The 15,174-nt window shown below is 49.6% G+C and overlaps 3 protein-coding genes across 3 annotated transcripts; 1 reads left to right on the top strand and 2 right to left on the bottom strand.

Annotated features, from left to right (window-relative positions):
- Nucleotides 1-44: 44 nt before the first annotated feature.
- On the top strand, nt 45-4,067 carry EDB82DRAFT_549980 (phosphatidylserine decarboxylase-domain-containing protein; the record flags this gene model as incomplete). The annotated part of the gene is made up of 5 exons (XM_025731616.2): nt 45-239; nt 416-460; nt 527-2,705; nt 2,768-3,519; nt 3,575-4,067. 5 exons carry the CDS (start codon nt 45-47, stop codon nt 3,797-3,799), a joined length of 3,396 nt encoding a protein of 1,131 aa, XP_025590623.1. The 3' UTR covers nt 3,800-4,067.
- A 2,947-nt stretch (nt 4,068-7,014) lies between these two features.
- On the bottom strand, nt 7,015-9,180 carry EDB82DRAFT_470353 (uncharacterized protein; the record flags this gene model as incomplete). Its single annotated transcript, XM_025731618.1, has 3 exons — nt 7,015-8,125; nt 8,181-9,038; nt 9,095-9,180. 3 exons carry the CDS (start codon nt 9,178-9,180, stop codon nt 7,015-7,017), a joined length of 2,055 nt encoding a protein of 684 aa, XP_025590625.1.
- Nucleotides 9,181-11,383: 2,203 nt separating this feature from the next.
- On the bottom strand, nt 11,384-15,093 carry EDB82DRAFT_470352 (uncharacterized protein; the record flags this gene model as incomplete). Its single annotated transcript, XM_025731619.1, has 3 exons — nt 11,384-12,770; nt 12,827-14,930; nt 15,039-15,093. The coding sequence occupies 3 exons, from the start codon at nt 15,091-15,093 to the stop codon at nt 11,384-11,386; spliced, it is 3,546 nt and encodes a 1,181-aa protein (XP_025590626.1).
- Between the last annotated feature and the right edge of the window lie 81 nt (nt 15,094-15,174).

The raw sequence follows: 15,174 nt of genomic DNA, 5'->3' as shown, positions 1-15,174 counted from the left end.
CACTACTGTACGCTGCAGGCCCAGCCAAGGCCTTTTCTGCCGTCATGGTGCGCATCATCCCAACAAGACTCAAATCCTCTTCTCGATCTTCTTCCTCCTCCTCCGCAACAATCTCCGTCAGCAACGGAAACACGAAAAAAAATCGCAGCAAAAGTCCCCCCATGAGATCAAAGAATGACAGCACGAGCCCCTCTAGGGATGCTGGAAATGGTTTGGCTTTGAGAGTTTGGATTATAAGAGTATGTAACTGTGCTTATGCCATGTCGCCGCCGCCGCAACACGCGAAACCCAACCCAAATCTTGGTCCTTGTTTGGCTTCGTTGCCAGTCGAGGTTGCCGTCATGCATTGTCCAGGACACAAAGCTGACTTCCAGAACAAAACTCAAATCGTGAATAATTACTAACTTTCCACCAGGGAAAAGACCTTGCGGCCAAAGATCGCAGCGGCACATCCGATCCTGTGAGCTCCCCTCTTTCAATGTCGTCTTCAAAATGCTTCACAAAATGCTGACAGTAGCTTCCTTAGTATATCATTGTTTCTTCCGGCGAATCTCGAATCGTAACCAACGATGTTCCCAAAACACTCAACCCAGAATGGAACGTTTCCGAAGAAATCCCTCTTACTTCCGTCCAAAACCTTCTCCTAAGTGTTATTTGCTGGGACAAGGATCGATTCGGAAAAGACTACATGGGCGAATTCGATCTCGCTCTCGAAGAGATATTCAACAACGGCAAGGTGGAGCAAGAGCCGACCTGGTATCGCCTCAAGAGCAAGCGTCCCGGTAAAAAGACGAGTGTTGTCTCTGGAGAGGTCCAGCTGCAGTTCTCCCTCTTCGACTCGGCAAACCCATCGGCCACGCAACAGGAGATCCTTGAAAAATTTCAAGCCCTCGTGGGCACTGCTCCCGCTGGTTCTCGCAACGTTACACCCTCAATGACGCCTAACCTGGGCCCCAATGCGGCTCCCCAGTCCGCCGCCAATGCCCAAGACAGTCCCAGTGACGACGAATTTGATGAGGATGATTCTGATTCGAGCGACTCAGAATCGGGAGACGACCAAGACCAAGATCCCACCAAGCGAAAGCGCCGACTTAGAATCCGAGGGCTAAAGAAGAGGAGGCGCAACAATCCTTACGCATTTGCCAGCAACGGTTTCGACACGGTCGGCGTCATCTACCTTGAAGTAGTCAAGATTACAGACCTGCCTCCCGAATCTAATCTCACACGCACAAGCTTCGACATGGATCCATTTGTTGTTGCATCCCTCGGCAAGAAGACCTATCGCACTCGCCGCATTCGTCACAACCTCAACCCTGTCTTTAATGAGAAGATGCTGTTCCAAATTCAGAGCCATGAGCAGAAATACTCGTTCTCTTTCACCGTCATCGACCATGACAAGTACTCCGGAAACGACTTTATTGCTTCTTGCAATTTACCCCTACATGAATTGCTTGAGAGATCCCCCAAAGCCAACCCTGAAACTGGACTATACGATCTCAAGGTGCCTGCGCAGGCTGAAGCCCTTCCTTCTCGATCACGATTCAAGAAGCTCGCCATGTCGCGTTCCAACTCTTCCTCAAGCATCAGCAAGATGATCCGCCCACCACTGAGCAAGCATGCATCTAGTGGCAGCACAACAACTGCAGTTCCGGCCCCAGCGCCCACGTCCACGCCCAACCCTAACATGCTGGCGCCATCAGATGCCCTTGCCAACACAGGCGCTGATCCGGACTCGATCGGTCAGGATAGCGGGGATGGCGACTTTCACGAATACACAGTGCCCCTCAAACTGAAGGATCTTGAAAAGTGGGAGAAGAAGCACAACCCTATTCTGTACCTTCGCGCCAAGTACATGCCATACGATGCTCTGCGACAACAATTCTGGAGGGCCATGCTTCGGCAATATGATGCCGATGAAAGCGGCCGAATCAGCAGAATTGAACTCACGACAATGCTTGAGGCTTTGGGCTCCACACTTACTGAGAATACCATCGACACCTTCTTTTCGAGATTCCCCCATCGGGATGCTGACAATGAGGAGAATTGGGAGCTCACTATGGACGAAGCTGTCATTTGTTTGGAAGACCAGTTGGAGGGTCGGAGACGACCTTCAGCCACTGCGGCAGACAAATTGAAGCATCTTGTACCGGACATGAAGAACCTCCTTCATGTGTCTCGTCCAGGCAACAATAATAACAATGGCGGCTCGGAGAATCCTAGCGTTTTAGACCTAAGCACAACGTCAGGAACCCAAACACCAGCCTCCAACGTCCCCACGTTGAAGACACCTGCAGATGAAGAGGGTGATCCTCTCGACAAATCCGACAGCAGTGATGACCGTGGTGAGGAACATGTCGTCGAGATCCGGGAATGCCCCATCTGCCATCAACCACGACTCAACAAGCGCAAGGATGCTGACATCATCACTCATATCGCGACTTGCGCGAGCCAGGATTGGAGACAGGTCAACAGCGTCCTGGTAGGTGGATTCGTAACCGCCAGCCAGGCTCAGCGCAAGTGGTATTCCAAAGTCATCACCAAGATTTCTTACGGTGGATACAAGCTGGGTGCAAACTCGGCCAATATCCTTGTCCAAGACCGTCTCACAGGACAGATTAACGAGGAAAAGATGAGTGTCTATGTCAGATTAGGAATCCGTCTTCTCTACAAGGGTCTCAAATCTCGAGACATGGAGAACAAGCGAAGTAAGTGTAGAATGCTAAACGTCGAAAGGCAGCTTCGGAACGAACGCTAACATGGTCACCAGTTCGAAAGCTGCTTAAAAACCTCAGCGTTAAGCAGGGCAAGAAGTTTGATGACCCTGCGTCCAAGGATGAGATTGAGAAGTTCATTGCTTTCCATGGCCTTGATATGTCAGAGGTTCTGCTGCCACTGGAAGAGTTCAACAACTTTAATGAATTCTTCTACCGTGCTCTGAAACCCGATGCTCGTCCTTGCTCAGCACCTCACAATCCCCATATCATCGTATCACCAGCCGATTGCCGCAGTGTTGTCTTTAACTCCATCTCAATCGCTACTAAGATTTGGGTCAAGGGTCGTGAGTTCAACATGAAGAGACTCCTAGGAGACGCCTATCCCGAAGACGTATCTCGATTTGAAGGTGGAGCGCTGGGTATATTCCGACTGGCTCCACAGGACTACCATCGCTTCCATATCCCCGTTGATGGTGTCATGGGCAAGCCTAAGACGATCGAGGGTGAGTATTACACAGTTAATCCTATGGCTATTCGATCAGCTCTCGATGTGTATGGAGAGAACGTGAGAGTTCTTGTGCCCATTGACAGTGAGTGCCACGGCCGTGTCATGGTCATCTGCGTGGGTGCTATGATGGTGGGCAGCACTGTTATCACTCGCAACGAGGGCGACAGGGTTCAACGTGCAGAGGAGCTTGGATACTTCAAGTTTGGCGGCAGCACCATTTTGCTGTTGTTTGAGCCTGGAAGAATGGTCTTTGATGATGATCTTGTCGACAATGGTAACGATGCACTTGAAACTCTGGTAAGTCACGAACATAGCATAAGGTGAAGTACTCAGTGGTTAACGCATCAAACAGGTCCGAGTAGGCATGTCTGTTGGCCACACGCCTAGTGAGCCACAGTGGACTCCCGACATGCGAAAGAACGCAGAGAACATCACGGAAGCCGAGAAGAGAACTGCCAAGCGACGTATCCAAGGCAACGTGGCGCTGCAAGATTCACCAGACGGCAGCGGAGAGGAAGAGCAGGCGTCACGATTGGCCAAGCCAACCATCGACACTATGGCTGCGTCGGCGATGTAGAGATGCCGGCCCAGCAAACGGGAGCGATGCAAGCGGCATAGACGGCGTTGGAGGTGGAAACGGCGGATAGTATATTCAACATTACGGAGGGCATGTAGAAGATGGATAAATAGCCTTCGCAGACGTGTAGACATGGCCATTGAATTGGTCGTGGGGGGATTTGTATGAGGGCAAAGGGAAGCATATTCACTGTCATTGGACTAAGACAACATGAGTAAGACTGGGAGGAACCTAGGATTTTAACTTGGGCTGATGAGAAACGAATCGACGGAAACGAAAAAGCGACATCGGAAGTAACTGGACAGTAACACATAACAATGGTTTTGTTTATCTGGTAAATCTGTAGTGAGCAATTCATCATGATACTGGTTGCAACATCCGTTCTTGTGGTTCCCATGACTTTAAGACTAAGTTGGCTGGAGTTGAGATACGTCAGCGCTATTAATAGACTCTGGGCAAAGCAAGGAAGTTGAGTTGGCTGGCTGGCATGGCTAAGGTGTAGTGTAAGTTTCGATAGTTCGGTTCGGAAGAGGCTATGGTATGTACGATACGAGTTTGGAAAGCCGATCCGATCCGAGGAAAAGTAACATTTTTGCTTTCCTACTTGACGACATGCAACTCAGGGCTGAAGTCTGGGGTAAGCTTGAATGCGTCGGGGGGGGGGGGAACCATTAAGCCTTTTATTGTTGGCCATGTCCTTAGGTTCGAGTGAGTTCTACAAAGTGGTATGTGTATGTATGTATATACAGCGCTAATCCGCTGTCTCATAGAATGTCAATCATGGGCTTGACTGAGTTTTCTTTCAACTCAGTAGGACCTGAGAAGAGTTTTCAAAATGGGAATTTCGAAGGGGCTTTAAATTCTCTTGAGCTATACTGGCCTTCTCAAGAAGAGAAATAAGAACTCATGTCTTCCAAACCAGTCCTTGGTCTCGTTGAAAGATTTACAGCCACAGCTGTCTCCATGTCAACACCCCGCAAAGTAAGGCAGCTAGCGGCGGGCCCCGACTGCAGGGGACATGTGGTGTGGGCAGATGGTCATGCCACTGTTTTCCAATTTGAGTCATGCGTTGCCAGGGGTCGAAGAATGGGATTGACGGTGCTTAGCACGGTAGATTCGATAAAGTAGGATGAGGTTCAAAGTATGGATTTCATTTCGGGTATCTATGTAAGAGAAAGGAGGTTGTGTTTTTCAACCACTGAACAATGAAGATGATAAATAAAAGGAAAAATAACATTTGCTTCTGAACAAAGCCTCGCCCTTGCCCGTCTGCAGCCGGAGGCCTCGGTGCCCAAAGACCCAAAGGGAATAACAAAAACGCATACCAGGTAAGGCTTTCGTCTTTCATTGACCAAAGATCCAAGTCGTGCAGTACTACGTAAGTACTACGTACATGTGCCTACTACATTGTACCATTCTAGCACGAAATGCCGTGATTGACAATTTGTGGTCCCGGAAGGTCACGAATGGGACCCACCCTTTCTGGGCTGTTTTTGCTGCATCTCATCTGAGGACATTCTTTGGGTGGTTTGTTTGTTGGGGTTTTGCAGGGTGAGAAATTTCGGTGTCGGAAAACGTCGTCAGAAGGTAGGTGCCGGCGTCTTTCAGAAAGTCGTAGACAATGTATGTTGTAAAGGGAGAACTCCGTCAGGTGTAAACAAGTTATATGCGCCAGATGCCGTGACCGTGTCCCAAATGCAATGAGTCGACTCATCTCATAAGTCGTGAGTAAGAAAACAATTATTCGCGAGTCTTTGTTGTCTAGTGACGTCTGTTCGGGGCCCAGTCCGAGTCTGAAGCGTTCGATGGACGTCGCTCAGAGCGTTGGGCGGGAGGTGAAGGAGATCGAGAGGCAGGGCGCATCAAAGATGAGGGAGTCTGGTTTGGGAGGGCCAGTTCGGGAGAAGGCTGTCGGGTCTGGCGCCATGAAGCGTAGAGCTGCTTGCAGAGGTGGGCAGTCATTGTGTAAGTCATTTTGACGGTATTGCAAGTCTGAATGCGAAGACTTGAGTGTGAGTGTGAGTGTGGTTTGTAGGTGAGCAAGTGGTGAATGCAGGGGATAAGATGGTATTTATTGGATTGTGTAAAGTCAAAGTCGAAGACAAAGAAAAGGGAAGGAAAGGTTAGCCAAAGGAGAAGGGCTTGTGTTTAAGTACAAATGAGGTTGGTTCACTTTGAAAGGAGGTCCTTTCTGCTTTCTTATTCATTGGTACCTGGATTAAACCTGCATTGTCTGCAATGCTCTAACTCTACCGCAAGTACCCTTGTGGGGACTCTCCAACAAAAGGGAGCTCCGCAGGTACCTGCCTAAACTTGGACTTTCCTGGACATACGTGGGAGGGACACAGACGCTACTACCCGCCAACTCAAATGCTTTTCCGAACCGAAGTGAACTAGGGCAGGCAGGAGATCCCGAATGGGAAGGAAATGTGCTACCTGACCAATCATGAATCACCTAATTGTAAGAAACGCCCGACCTTTGGGCTGATGTGGTACTGAATCGTATGACCAACCCATGGGAAGAATTAGCTGTGGCTTGTATCTACGAAATTATCCCTGTCTTAGTAACCGAACCTTTTTCTTCCAGCTTCTAGACTTTGATCCAGCAAGGTCGAGAACAAAGAGTTTTTGTTTCTTGTCAAAGTTGAGATGAATCTGAAGCACTTTCTTCCTTGATGTTTCTTGGTTATAAGCAAGGATTGGTAATCTGCTACTTCAGTCAACTATTACCAATAATTCATCATTCGCAAGACTAGATTAGGCATGTGGGGGGTTGGCTCGAATCGTCTGTTGCTGACACCATCGTACACCGTTTTTCCTCATCGCTTCTAAGTCAACCTCTAGATGATTCGTTTCGTCTTCGTTGTTGATCTTGATGAGCCCATGACCCATCTTTGATTATCTAGGTCGGCGATCGTCCGTTTCCATTCTAGGGACTAATCATTTTATATCACGAGATCCCTGACTATCAACATTTCTCATTTCTGTTGGGACATTCTGGCGCTCTGCGTGGACTACGAGCCTCTTGGGCAAAGCTGCAATCAATCACACCGACACAAAAAAGGCAAGGTTACAGTAACAAAGAGTGTCAAGCATTTCAATACTTTACTACCTAAACTTTTCTCATTAAACCTTTCCCAATAAACAGACGCCAGGTATATCATCCATGTAGACATTAGCAACCGTATAATCCAACACCTCCAAATCAAATTAACTCATGCGTAAGATCTTCCGACCATGATATCTCCCACAGGACGTCCAGAAAACGTTGCGTGTCCTGCATTCATTCCCACGCCTTCTCGCACCACACCCCATCGAACCTCGAGCGTTTCAACACCGCTCTCTCTCGGCACGCGATGGCATCGTGCGCTCAAGACTGCCGAACATGTTCCGCCCACCAAGGCGAGTGGGTTACCGGCCGGCGCTCCGCTCTCTACAGTACCCCGGGGATCCACCTTTCGGAGAGATAGGGTAGCAACTCCGGATGCCAATACCAGAAGCAGCACAAGGAGTATGAGCAGTGGCAGCGAGCTAAACCCGATGCCTGTAATCGAGCCTTCACTACCGTCTACAGACACGAGCAGGACACCCTGGCTTAGAAGAAAAGCCATGGCTGTAATCAGGAAGAAGAGCATCCAAGATACAGGTCGAGGCAGGGTAAGGTATAGAGAGGTTGTCTGTGCACCCAGAGGTTCACCGGAAGATACGCGGAAAGACAAAAGGTCTGATGAGAACTGCGAGAACTCATGAGATAGGTAGAACAATGTCAGCAGCGCGTTGCTTGAGAGGTAAAGAAGACCCAAAAGAAGCTGAGGCAGTGCAGCAACTATGGCTAAGCCAGGCCGCGACATTCCTGTGGGTAGCTCATATACCACTGTCGCCTTGCCAAACGTCGAAAACGCCTTCTTTGGGTCTTCCATGGCCCCGAGGGCTAGAGCAGCCGCCGTCAAGCCTACAGGCGTGATCCATGTCAAGATCCAAACAGCCCATCGGCTGGGAGAAGGGATATTGTACCAGCAGCTAGACTGGGAATACCAGTATTTGCCCTCCCGATCACCCCATAACCCCTTCTTGACCTCCTCCTTGGTAATGAGGCATGAATCCTGGGTGCTATAGTCGGGGTCCGCAAGGAATGAGGTAAGAGCATCGCCGAGCGTGACCAGCGGGTTGAAAGATTGTCGAGTAAGAGCCAGAGCGATAGCGATAGCGTACGTGAAGATGAGAACAAGATTAACGAGTGTGATAGCAGCAAGTAGCGGCCCGTTGACATTGAGTGATGAGTTGGACTTGTCGGACTGTTCGGTTGTAATAATTATGGCATTATATCTAAAAGTTGTCAGCAATGATTTTCGGGTTGGCCTGCATATGGTTCCTTGCTTACATTACTTGAGAGACAAGGGCGAACGCCATCATGATTCCGGATAGCGTAGCCCTGGTCGACGAAATGGATGACAGGTTTCGCAATGAAGGAATTCCGATGTCGAGCCACTCAAAGTTCTGGTGGGCGTTGTCCAATTCAGCGCGGGTCGGGCTGTTGAGAATTTGAACTACGTAGTTGGCTCCAGCAATCAGGACAATGGCGAGAATGTTGACGCCTGCCATGATTCCACGAGAGATACCCTCAACTGTGGCCGAGTTGCCTTGCATCAACGTCGATTCCCAGGTCGCCATATGTCCCTTGGCAGAGGCGAGGGCGAGGCAAGTTACAGAGGCCACAAGAACGAGAAAGGCTAGAAACATGTTCATAGCAACTCCAGCTCTCCATCCTGTCATAAGAGACCTAGTCCGCACTGGTCGCTCATCAACGAGCATCTTCTCATGTTCGGCCTTTGGAGTACATGGTCTCGAGTTGTCTGGCGAGAAATCGAGCTGAGAGGGCTGGGTACGATGAAACTGGCCCGGCTCAGGGCTGTCTGGAATACGGTGCCTTTGAGCGAGACTCTCAGGTGTCTCGCCCCGCATGAAGTTTATCACATAATCGGGGATAATGTCGCTGCCGAGGAAGCTGGATACAGAACGGCTGATGCTGCCGGCAGCACGGCGAGGAAGTGACCCTGAGCTTTGCGGAATAGATCTTGAGTTGGAAGGGCGACGAGCGTAGTTGGGGATGGAAGATCGGGAATTGCTGAAACTGTGAAAGGGCCATTTGACGGTTTGCCGTCCTGAAGAAGAAGTGAAGCCTCGAGTCCGGCTAGTCGGGGGTCGTGTGTTTGTCGACGAGCCAGGCTCTTCCGAAATACTATATCGAATTAGTTCACTATCGTGAATAGACATGGCTGCCGTTGCTTAGTTTACCTTTCGAAATTCATAACCGAGCCTGGTTTGGCCCAAACCCATGGGAGAGTCGACCGAGTCGATGGAGGTCCTTCTATTGGACTCATGGCTTATGAGATGACGGAATGTGATGTATGATTTGTTCAAAGGGCTGTCACACAATGTGGCAAAGTTGATCCAGGACGCGGATCAAGGCAGATCGAATGCAACACTCGTTGGTTAATGATGGTCAAAGTGTATAAGATGCGTTGGTCACTGAGAACATTCAAGATTGAGTGAGTAATGGTCAGAAAGAGTGAAAATGGCTACAGTGATGAGCGCAGCTCGCCTCGAGAAAGTAAAAGATGAGAAGGAAACGACAGACTAAACGTTAAACGTAAACGAGCGTAAGAAGCGAATCGCCAAAGCCAGTCAACAGGCTGCACAAGGTGAAAAGAAAGACCGTGAAGAAGAGGGGGAAAATGCAAGCATGAGAAGTAAGTCGTGGACCAAAGAGATAAGAGAGGACAACCCGGATTCTCGTCACCAGATGTCGAGGGATCCTGGCTCATGGGCAAGGATCTCCCGTCTCCCCTGGGATCCCTGTACATGCTTTGCAAGCATTTGCATGAATTAAACGGACAAGCTAAGGCCAATCAACTCGGCGGGATGGCTGCGGGAAATCCGCTGATGGGGGACGTGCTTCTGTTTCGACATCAGCTTATATTACAGAAGAAAGTCCTTGCTCTTGCTAGAGCTAGACTGCCCAGAGTCGTAAATAGAATCAGGAGCGTGGGAGATGGAGTCGAGTATCAACCATGAATCCACACTTAAACGTGCACACTCTAGGTCGTTTTGTCGCTTCGACACAGACCAGGCGAGGAATTGCACGAGTATTGATCAGCACAAGGTCTTGAGAGGTACAATCAATAAATGTTCGGGGAAAGAATAGGATCGATCGGGTTCAGGTTCGGGTGGTTTGCTGTCCTCGCATTGCCAGCTCAGCAACCATCTTCGTATTGGACGGTATATAACTCCTGTATTAAGATGCAGATCAAACAGCTCAATGACGATGACAGTCCTAGGCAAAAACCCAACAGTGAGGAAAGGTGAAGTTTCTGGAATAAGCGCCGCATCTGGCGAGGCTCACATGTTGGGCCTGAGTTGAGAGCGCATCATCACCATGACTCTCAATCCTTCCTTCCTTTTCAGCCTCAGCTTCCCCGTCTCCTCGACCCAGAAAAGAAGCATTGAAATCAGACGGTGCGTCCGAGACGGGAATAAAAGGTGGATTTCATATCTCCTCTGTCGAATGAAAAGACCCAACAGACTAGCTGTGAAACGTCCAAAAAGAAAGAAACGTGCACAGAGACTAAAGATTAATTAATCAAGGTGAAGGAAGTCATGTCATAGAGAAAGAGGCTTCGCTTCCGCTTCCTGCCTTACCGAGACCCAGGCTTAGAGAGAAGTCGCCAAGCCTCCCATGTTACCCAATAAGGCATAGCTCGTGTTTCAGAGTCACATCAGTACGGGATCGCGCGTGTTGCAGGTCAGATTAAGGGCCACAAATCACGGACCAACCAAACAGCATGATTTTGGACCAAATAGACCAACTGGGAAGACCTTGTTCTTTTTCACTTTCTTCTTTTCTCAAGGCCTAATCAAGGACAAAGAAACAAACAACAGAATCCCATCTCATCTCAACTTCAGCTCATAATCGCTAAGACCACATCTCTGGAAACATCTAATGACTTGCATCATCCTATCCCCATGCTCACCTATGTCGTACTGTACTCATCCCGGCAATGCCGTATAACCCATACCCAGCTAGCACTACCCACGGAGTACTACCTTTCCTACCCACTCCTTAGGTTACATAGGTCCAAAGGAAATTCGAATGTCGATGAACAATCAAATTAACAAGCTTTGTGGTCCAGATGTACGAGATTAACACTTCGCAAGAAACCTCACTGGACAGTTATCGAGCTACCCAATCAACCAATCCCCCTTATCCAAAAAGCAACGTCCTCATGTTGTCAGAGATGCTTACTACTGTTCAAAAGTTTACCAGCCCATCGTCTCATCCACGCAAAATTGGTAACAAATATAACCAGTTCTCTCCTGGAAGAGATTGTACGTAGTATTCATAACTCCCCGCTCAAAGCAGAAAAAGAGGAAATGGGAATCAACGAGTGCGCAGGCGTCCATGCGCAAGTTATGTCCTTCTGTCCACCTCAAACATGTATGTCTGCCCTCAATGGCCAGCAAATCATTGCCATGCAACCACCAAACAAGCTTCTACTACACAACCGTCCCAACGGTGATACTACTCTAATCGGCAATTGCACTCTCGTCCGCCGCATCCCCCTGCTTTGCTGCTGGTGGAATGCTAATGTTGGCACGGGACTTGTTCTGAGCATCGACAAATCGCTCCCAATGCTCTGGGTCACTTTCGGCCATGCACTTAAGTGCAACGTCTCTGTCTTCTTTGAAGGCCCTAACAGCACCCTTCGTCTTGACGAGTTCCAACAGCTCCCCACCAATATCCTCGGCCATCTCGGTTAGCATTCCCACGTGCATAGGATCGGAACCAATGTCGTCAATCGTGCTGAGCAGATCGATCTGCTCCTGTTTGAAGAAACCAGCACGGAACCGGTGACCAGCACGAAGAATTCGACCTTCTTCCTCGACCAGAATCTTGGCCATAGAATTTGATCTTGAGAGTGGCTTGCCTGCATGGATTTCGCCCTCGTCTTCGTTGTCTGACAGAGCCATTGCAGAATCATCCAGAGGTAGGGTTGTAGGTAGTTCCTCGATGCCCTTGGTCCCAGCACGTGGACGTCTCGGAGGTGTCACATCCTCGCGTGTATCTGGATACTCATCCTCGAACCGTTTGATGATACCTTGTAGAGTGTCGTCCAAGAAAATCAGCCTACGCAGGTTGTGCTCATCGTCAGAATGGGCCCTCGCCTTGATCAGTGCTGGCTGGAGGCGTAATCGAATCTTGCGGGCGCCCATCAACAAGTGTTTCGACATGTCCTTGGCCTTTCCTCCCGTTGACAGGTTCGCTGATGGTGTCGCTGCTGGGCTCGTTGCACCGTTCTCGATGTCACGGATGAACTCGCCGGACTGTCTCCTTGACTCATCGCCTCGGTTCTTCAAACAGCAAGCAAGTGCCTTGACCACGCCGGTGCCTCCAATGACATAATCTTCATCGGGCGCCGAGCTGTTGTCGTCGTCGCTTTCGTCCTGGTCAAGCACATCGTGTCCGACAAGATGTGCGAGGACATCAGGATAGAGTGGGAGCTTACTATCACCAGCCTCAAGATTGTTCTCCGCAAGTGTCGACGCCATGACTGCGCCAGCGTCGGCATCGGGAAGTCGCTCCATGTTACGCAAGCAATAGGCAACAACTTGCTTGGCCATGGCCTTGACAATCTCACCTGAATGTTCACTGGGTACTTCGACATCCACACAGATGAGACTCTTAGACACTCGGGCTGCAGCAAGCAGAGAGGCGTAAAGGGCGCAAGCTTCCTCCTGCGCTTCTTCCGTTCTCGCATCAGCAAGCTTGACAATCTCGGCATTGTTGGTGATGTTGATGTGTGCTAGCGTTTGCACTTCGGGGAGCACTTCCACAATTGCAATCGCTTGTTCTGGCGTCATTGCAGCATCTTCCAAATGCATACGCTTCAAGACCTTCATTTTTGGTAGATATCTGGGTGTAGTCAGTATATATGCGTCAACAGTATATCAAGTAAATCGAGTGCATACCTCCTTAGCAGACCAACGGCACTGGGAGTTGACTGAAATAAGGCTGGGTTTTGCGACAGGTCAAAAAACCGCAGGTTAGGTAGCTTGACCATCACAGGTAAGATCTTGCAAAGCGCCGAAGGTGTCAAGTTGCAGCCAGCCATACCCAGACCCCACAAAGTTGTGTCGTTTTCGATTGCTGTGGCCAGAGCTTCAGTATGTTGACTGAGGTCATTGCCACCCAAGTCTAGACCCTCGCAATGGCCCTCGCTGAGAAACCTGACGACGTGTTTCATACCATCTGCATCTATTTCGTTGTGTGACAAGCCAAGTCGTTTTACACCGCATTGTATTAGACCATCGACAACCGAACCGAGTTGCTCCATTGTCAAGCCTGCTTGGCCAAGGTTAATCAACTCGAGTGTTGATCCTCCAAGACGCTCGCCCAAAGCCTTAGAAAAGATGTTCGATATACTTCGGGGTACTTGCACTCCGCTGTTGGGCGATCCATTCGGTGGAGTTTGGGGCTGACGCGGGAACTGGATTTGGGAGAGGTCAAGAAATTTGAGTGACCGGCACAAATAGATGAAAAGCGAAAGATACTTCCATCCATCGGGGCCAATCTTGTTGTTTTTCAAAACTAGACGCTCCACCACTCCTCCTTGCTCTTCTTCTTCTTCGTCATGCTTGTGTTTCCGTCGTCTTAGGGCAGGTCGCCTGGCCGCGAGGAGACCGGCCAGAATAACTCGCAAACCCTCATCGCCCAAGCCACTGTTTTCTAGCAGTACCTCCCTGACAGGAACAATTGCCAGATAGTCGCCCAATGTGACTAGATCAGGCAGTTGCAGCCAGTAATCAGTGAGATCAAGCTTGTTAACTGTGCCAGTCGAGGCTGTATAGTTGTTTGTATCAGTGAGTTGCTCGGTGATCTTCTTAAGAATCGGCGTTTCGCGCAGCTGACAACATCTGCGGTATACTCTGACAGGGTTTGTTGTAGGTGCTGTCTGAGTCTTAGCAGTCTGAGTAGCATTAGGAGCCTTGGTGGTATTGGGGGGCGATCCCGCCGTGTCAGAATCATCGCTACTGTCGTAATGAATTTCCATAGGGATAGATCCGTTTGCTTCTGCAAGTTTTCGTTTCTTCTCCTTTCTGGCCTTTCGTTCTTCCTCGCTCTTCTTCTTTTTATCTTTTTTCTTAGTATTCTCTTCCTTTTTCTCTGGGAGGGGAGTCGCGTTGCCGTTTGTCGTGTCTTCAGTCTGCTGAGGAGCCTCGGTCCCTTCCATTTGGGGTTCCTGAGGTAGCGTCTCGCCTGTCTTCTTTACTTCTCCGTTGGTTTCTTTCTGTTCTTCAACAGCCTTTGGGTTCTTGAGCGCCTCGCCCTCGCCCTTCTCGGCCAACTTCTTTTTCTGCGTCTTATCAGTCGTTTTGGGCAATTGCAAGTCGCCTTCGGCGTATCTGGGTTGTGGCGCAATCTCAACATCTACACAGAACGCAACTCTTCTTAATTTTGCACAAGAGAGCTCTTGTATAGGACATCTTTCACGATTCTGATCAACATTCAAAACCACCCTGTCGACAAGACCATGGCCGAGCTTTCCGCTTTGCGTAAGTGCACCACCGTTGGAAGACGAGAGCCGGCGGAACATGCCCAAGAAGCCGGGTTGGCCACTCTTGGGTGGGGCAGGTATATAAGGGCCATCACCCTCTGGCTTCGCGGCATGCGGTAGAACGGCATTTTTCGTATGTGTCAGTTTTGGTGGGAGGGGATCTTGCGATGGCGCTGGTGATGATTCTGGTATGGGAGCTGGTGAAGGAGGACCGGCGGCTGGCGGTGTGCCGGAGGAAGAGAATTTGGCTGATATATTGGAGAACCATGAATTGCGACGGTGAGGTGAAGTGCCAGGAAGAGTTTGTTTGTCTATAGAATTCGAGCGCGATACCCGTTTAGGGGCGGTAGAACCGTTTGAACCGTTTGTCGTCGTGGCCTGGCCGTTGTGTGAGGTGTTTGAGTCTACGGAAGCATTATCTGAAGCCGGTGGCTTCGGTCTCGAGTTTGCGCCTGGGATCTGTCGTGGAAGAGCTGCTGAGGGAGTTTTGGTCGGAGGCGAATTTCTAGTTATTTTATCTGTATGCTGTATTAGTTCTGGATCTTGGTCTACCGCATCAAAACAATGGACGCGGTGTGCATCTCATGGTGAAGCGATTGAGCACGAGTGGCGATTAGGGAACATACCTTTGGAAGCACCATGGGTCATCCAGCTGACATCAACGCCATGAACCTGCTCCATACTGGGCGGGGAGCCGCGACGGCAGATAGAGACTCGAGCGATATAATGTTGAAAACGATAATATTATTGTATACAGATTAA

This window comes from Fusarium venenatum, assembly GCF_020744135.1.
Source record: "Fusarium venenatum strain MPI-CAGE-CH-0201 chromosome Unknown EDB82scaffold_1, whole genome shotgun sequence".
Classification (NCBI taxonomy): Eukaryota; Fungi; Ascomycota; class Sordariomycetes; order Hypocreales; family Nectriaceae; genus Fusarium; species Fusarium venenatum.
The sequence above is the reverse complement of the archived record's forward strand: the minus strand, read 5'-3'. Positions and strand labels throughout refer to the sequence as shown.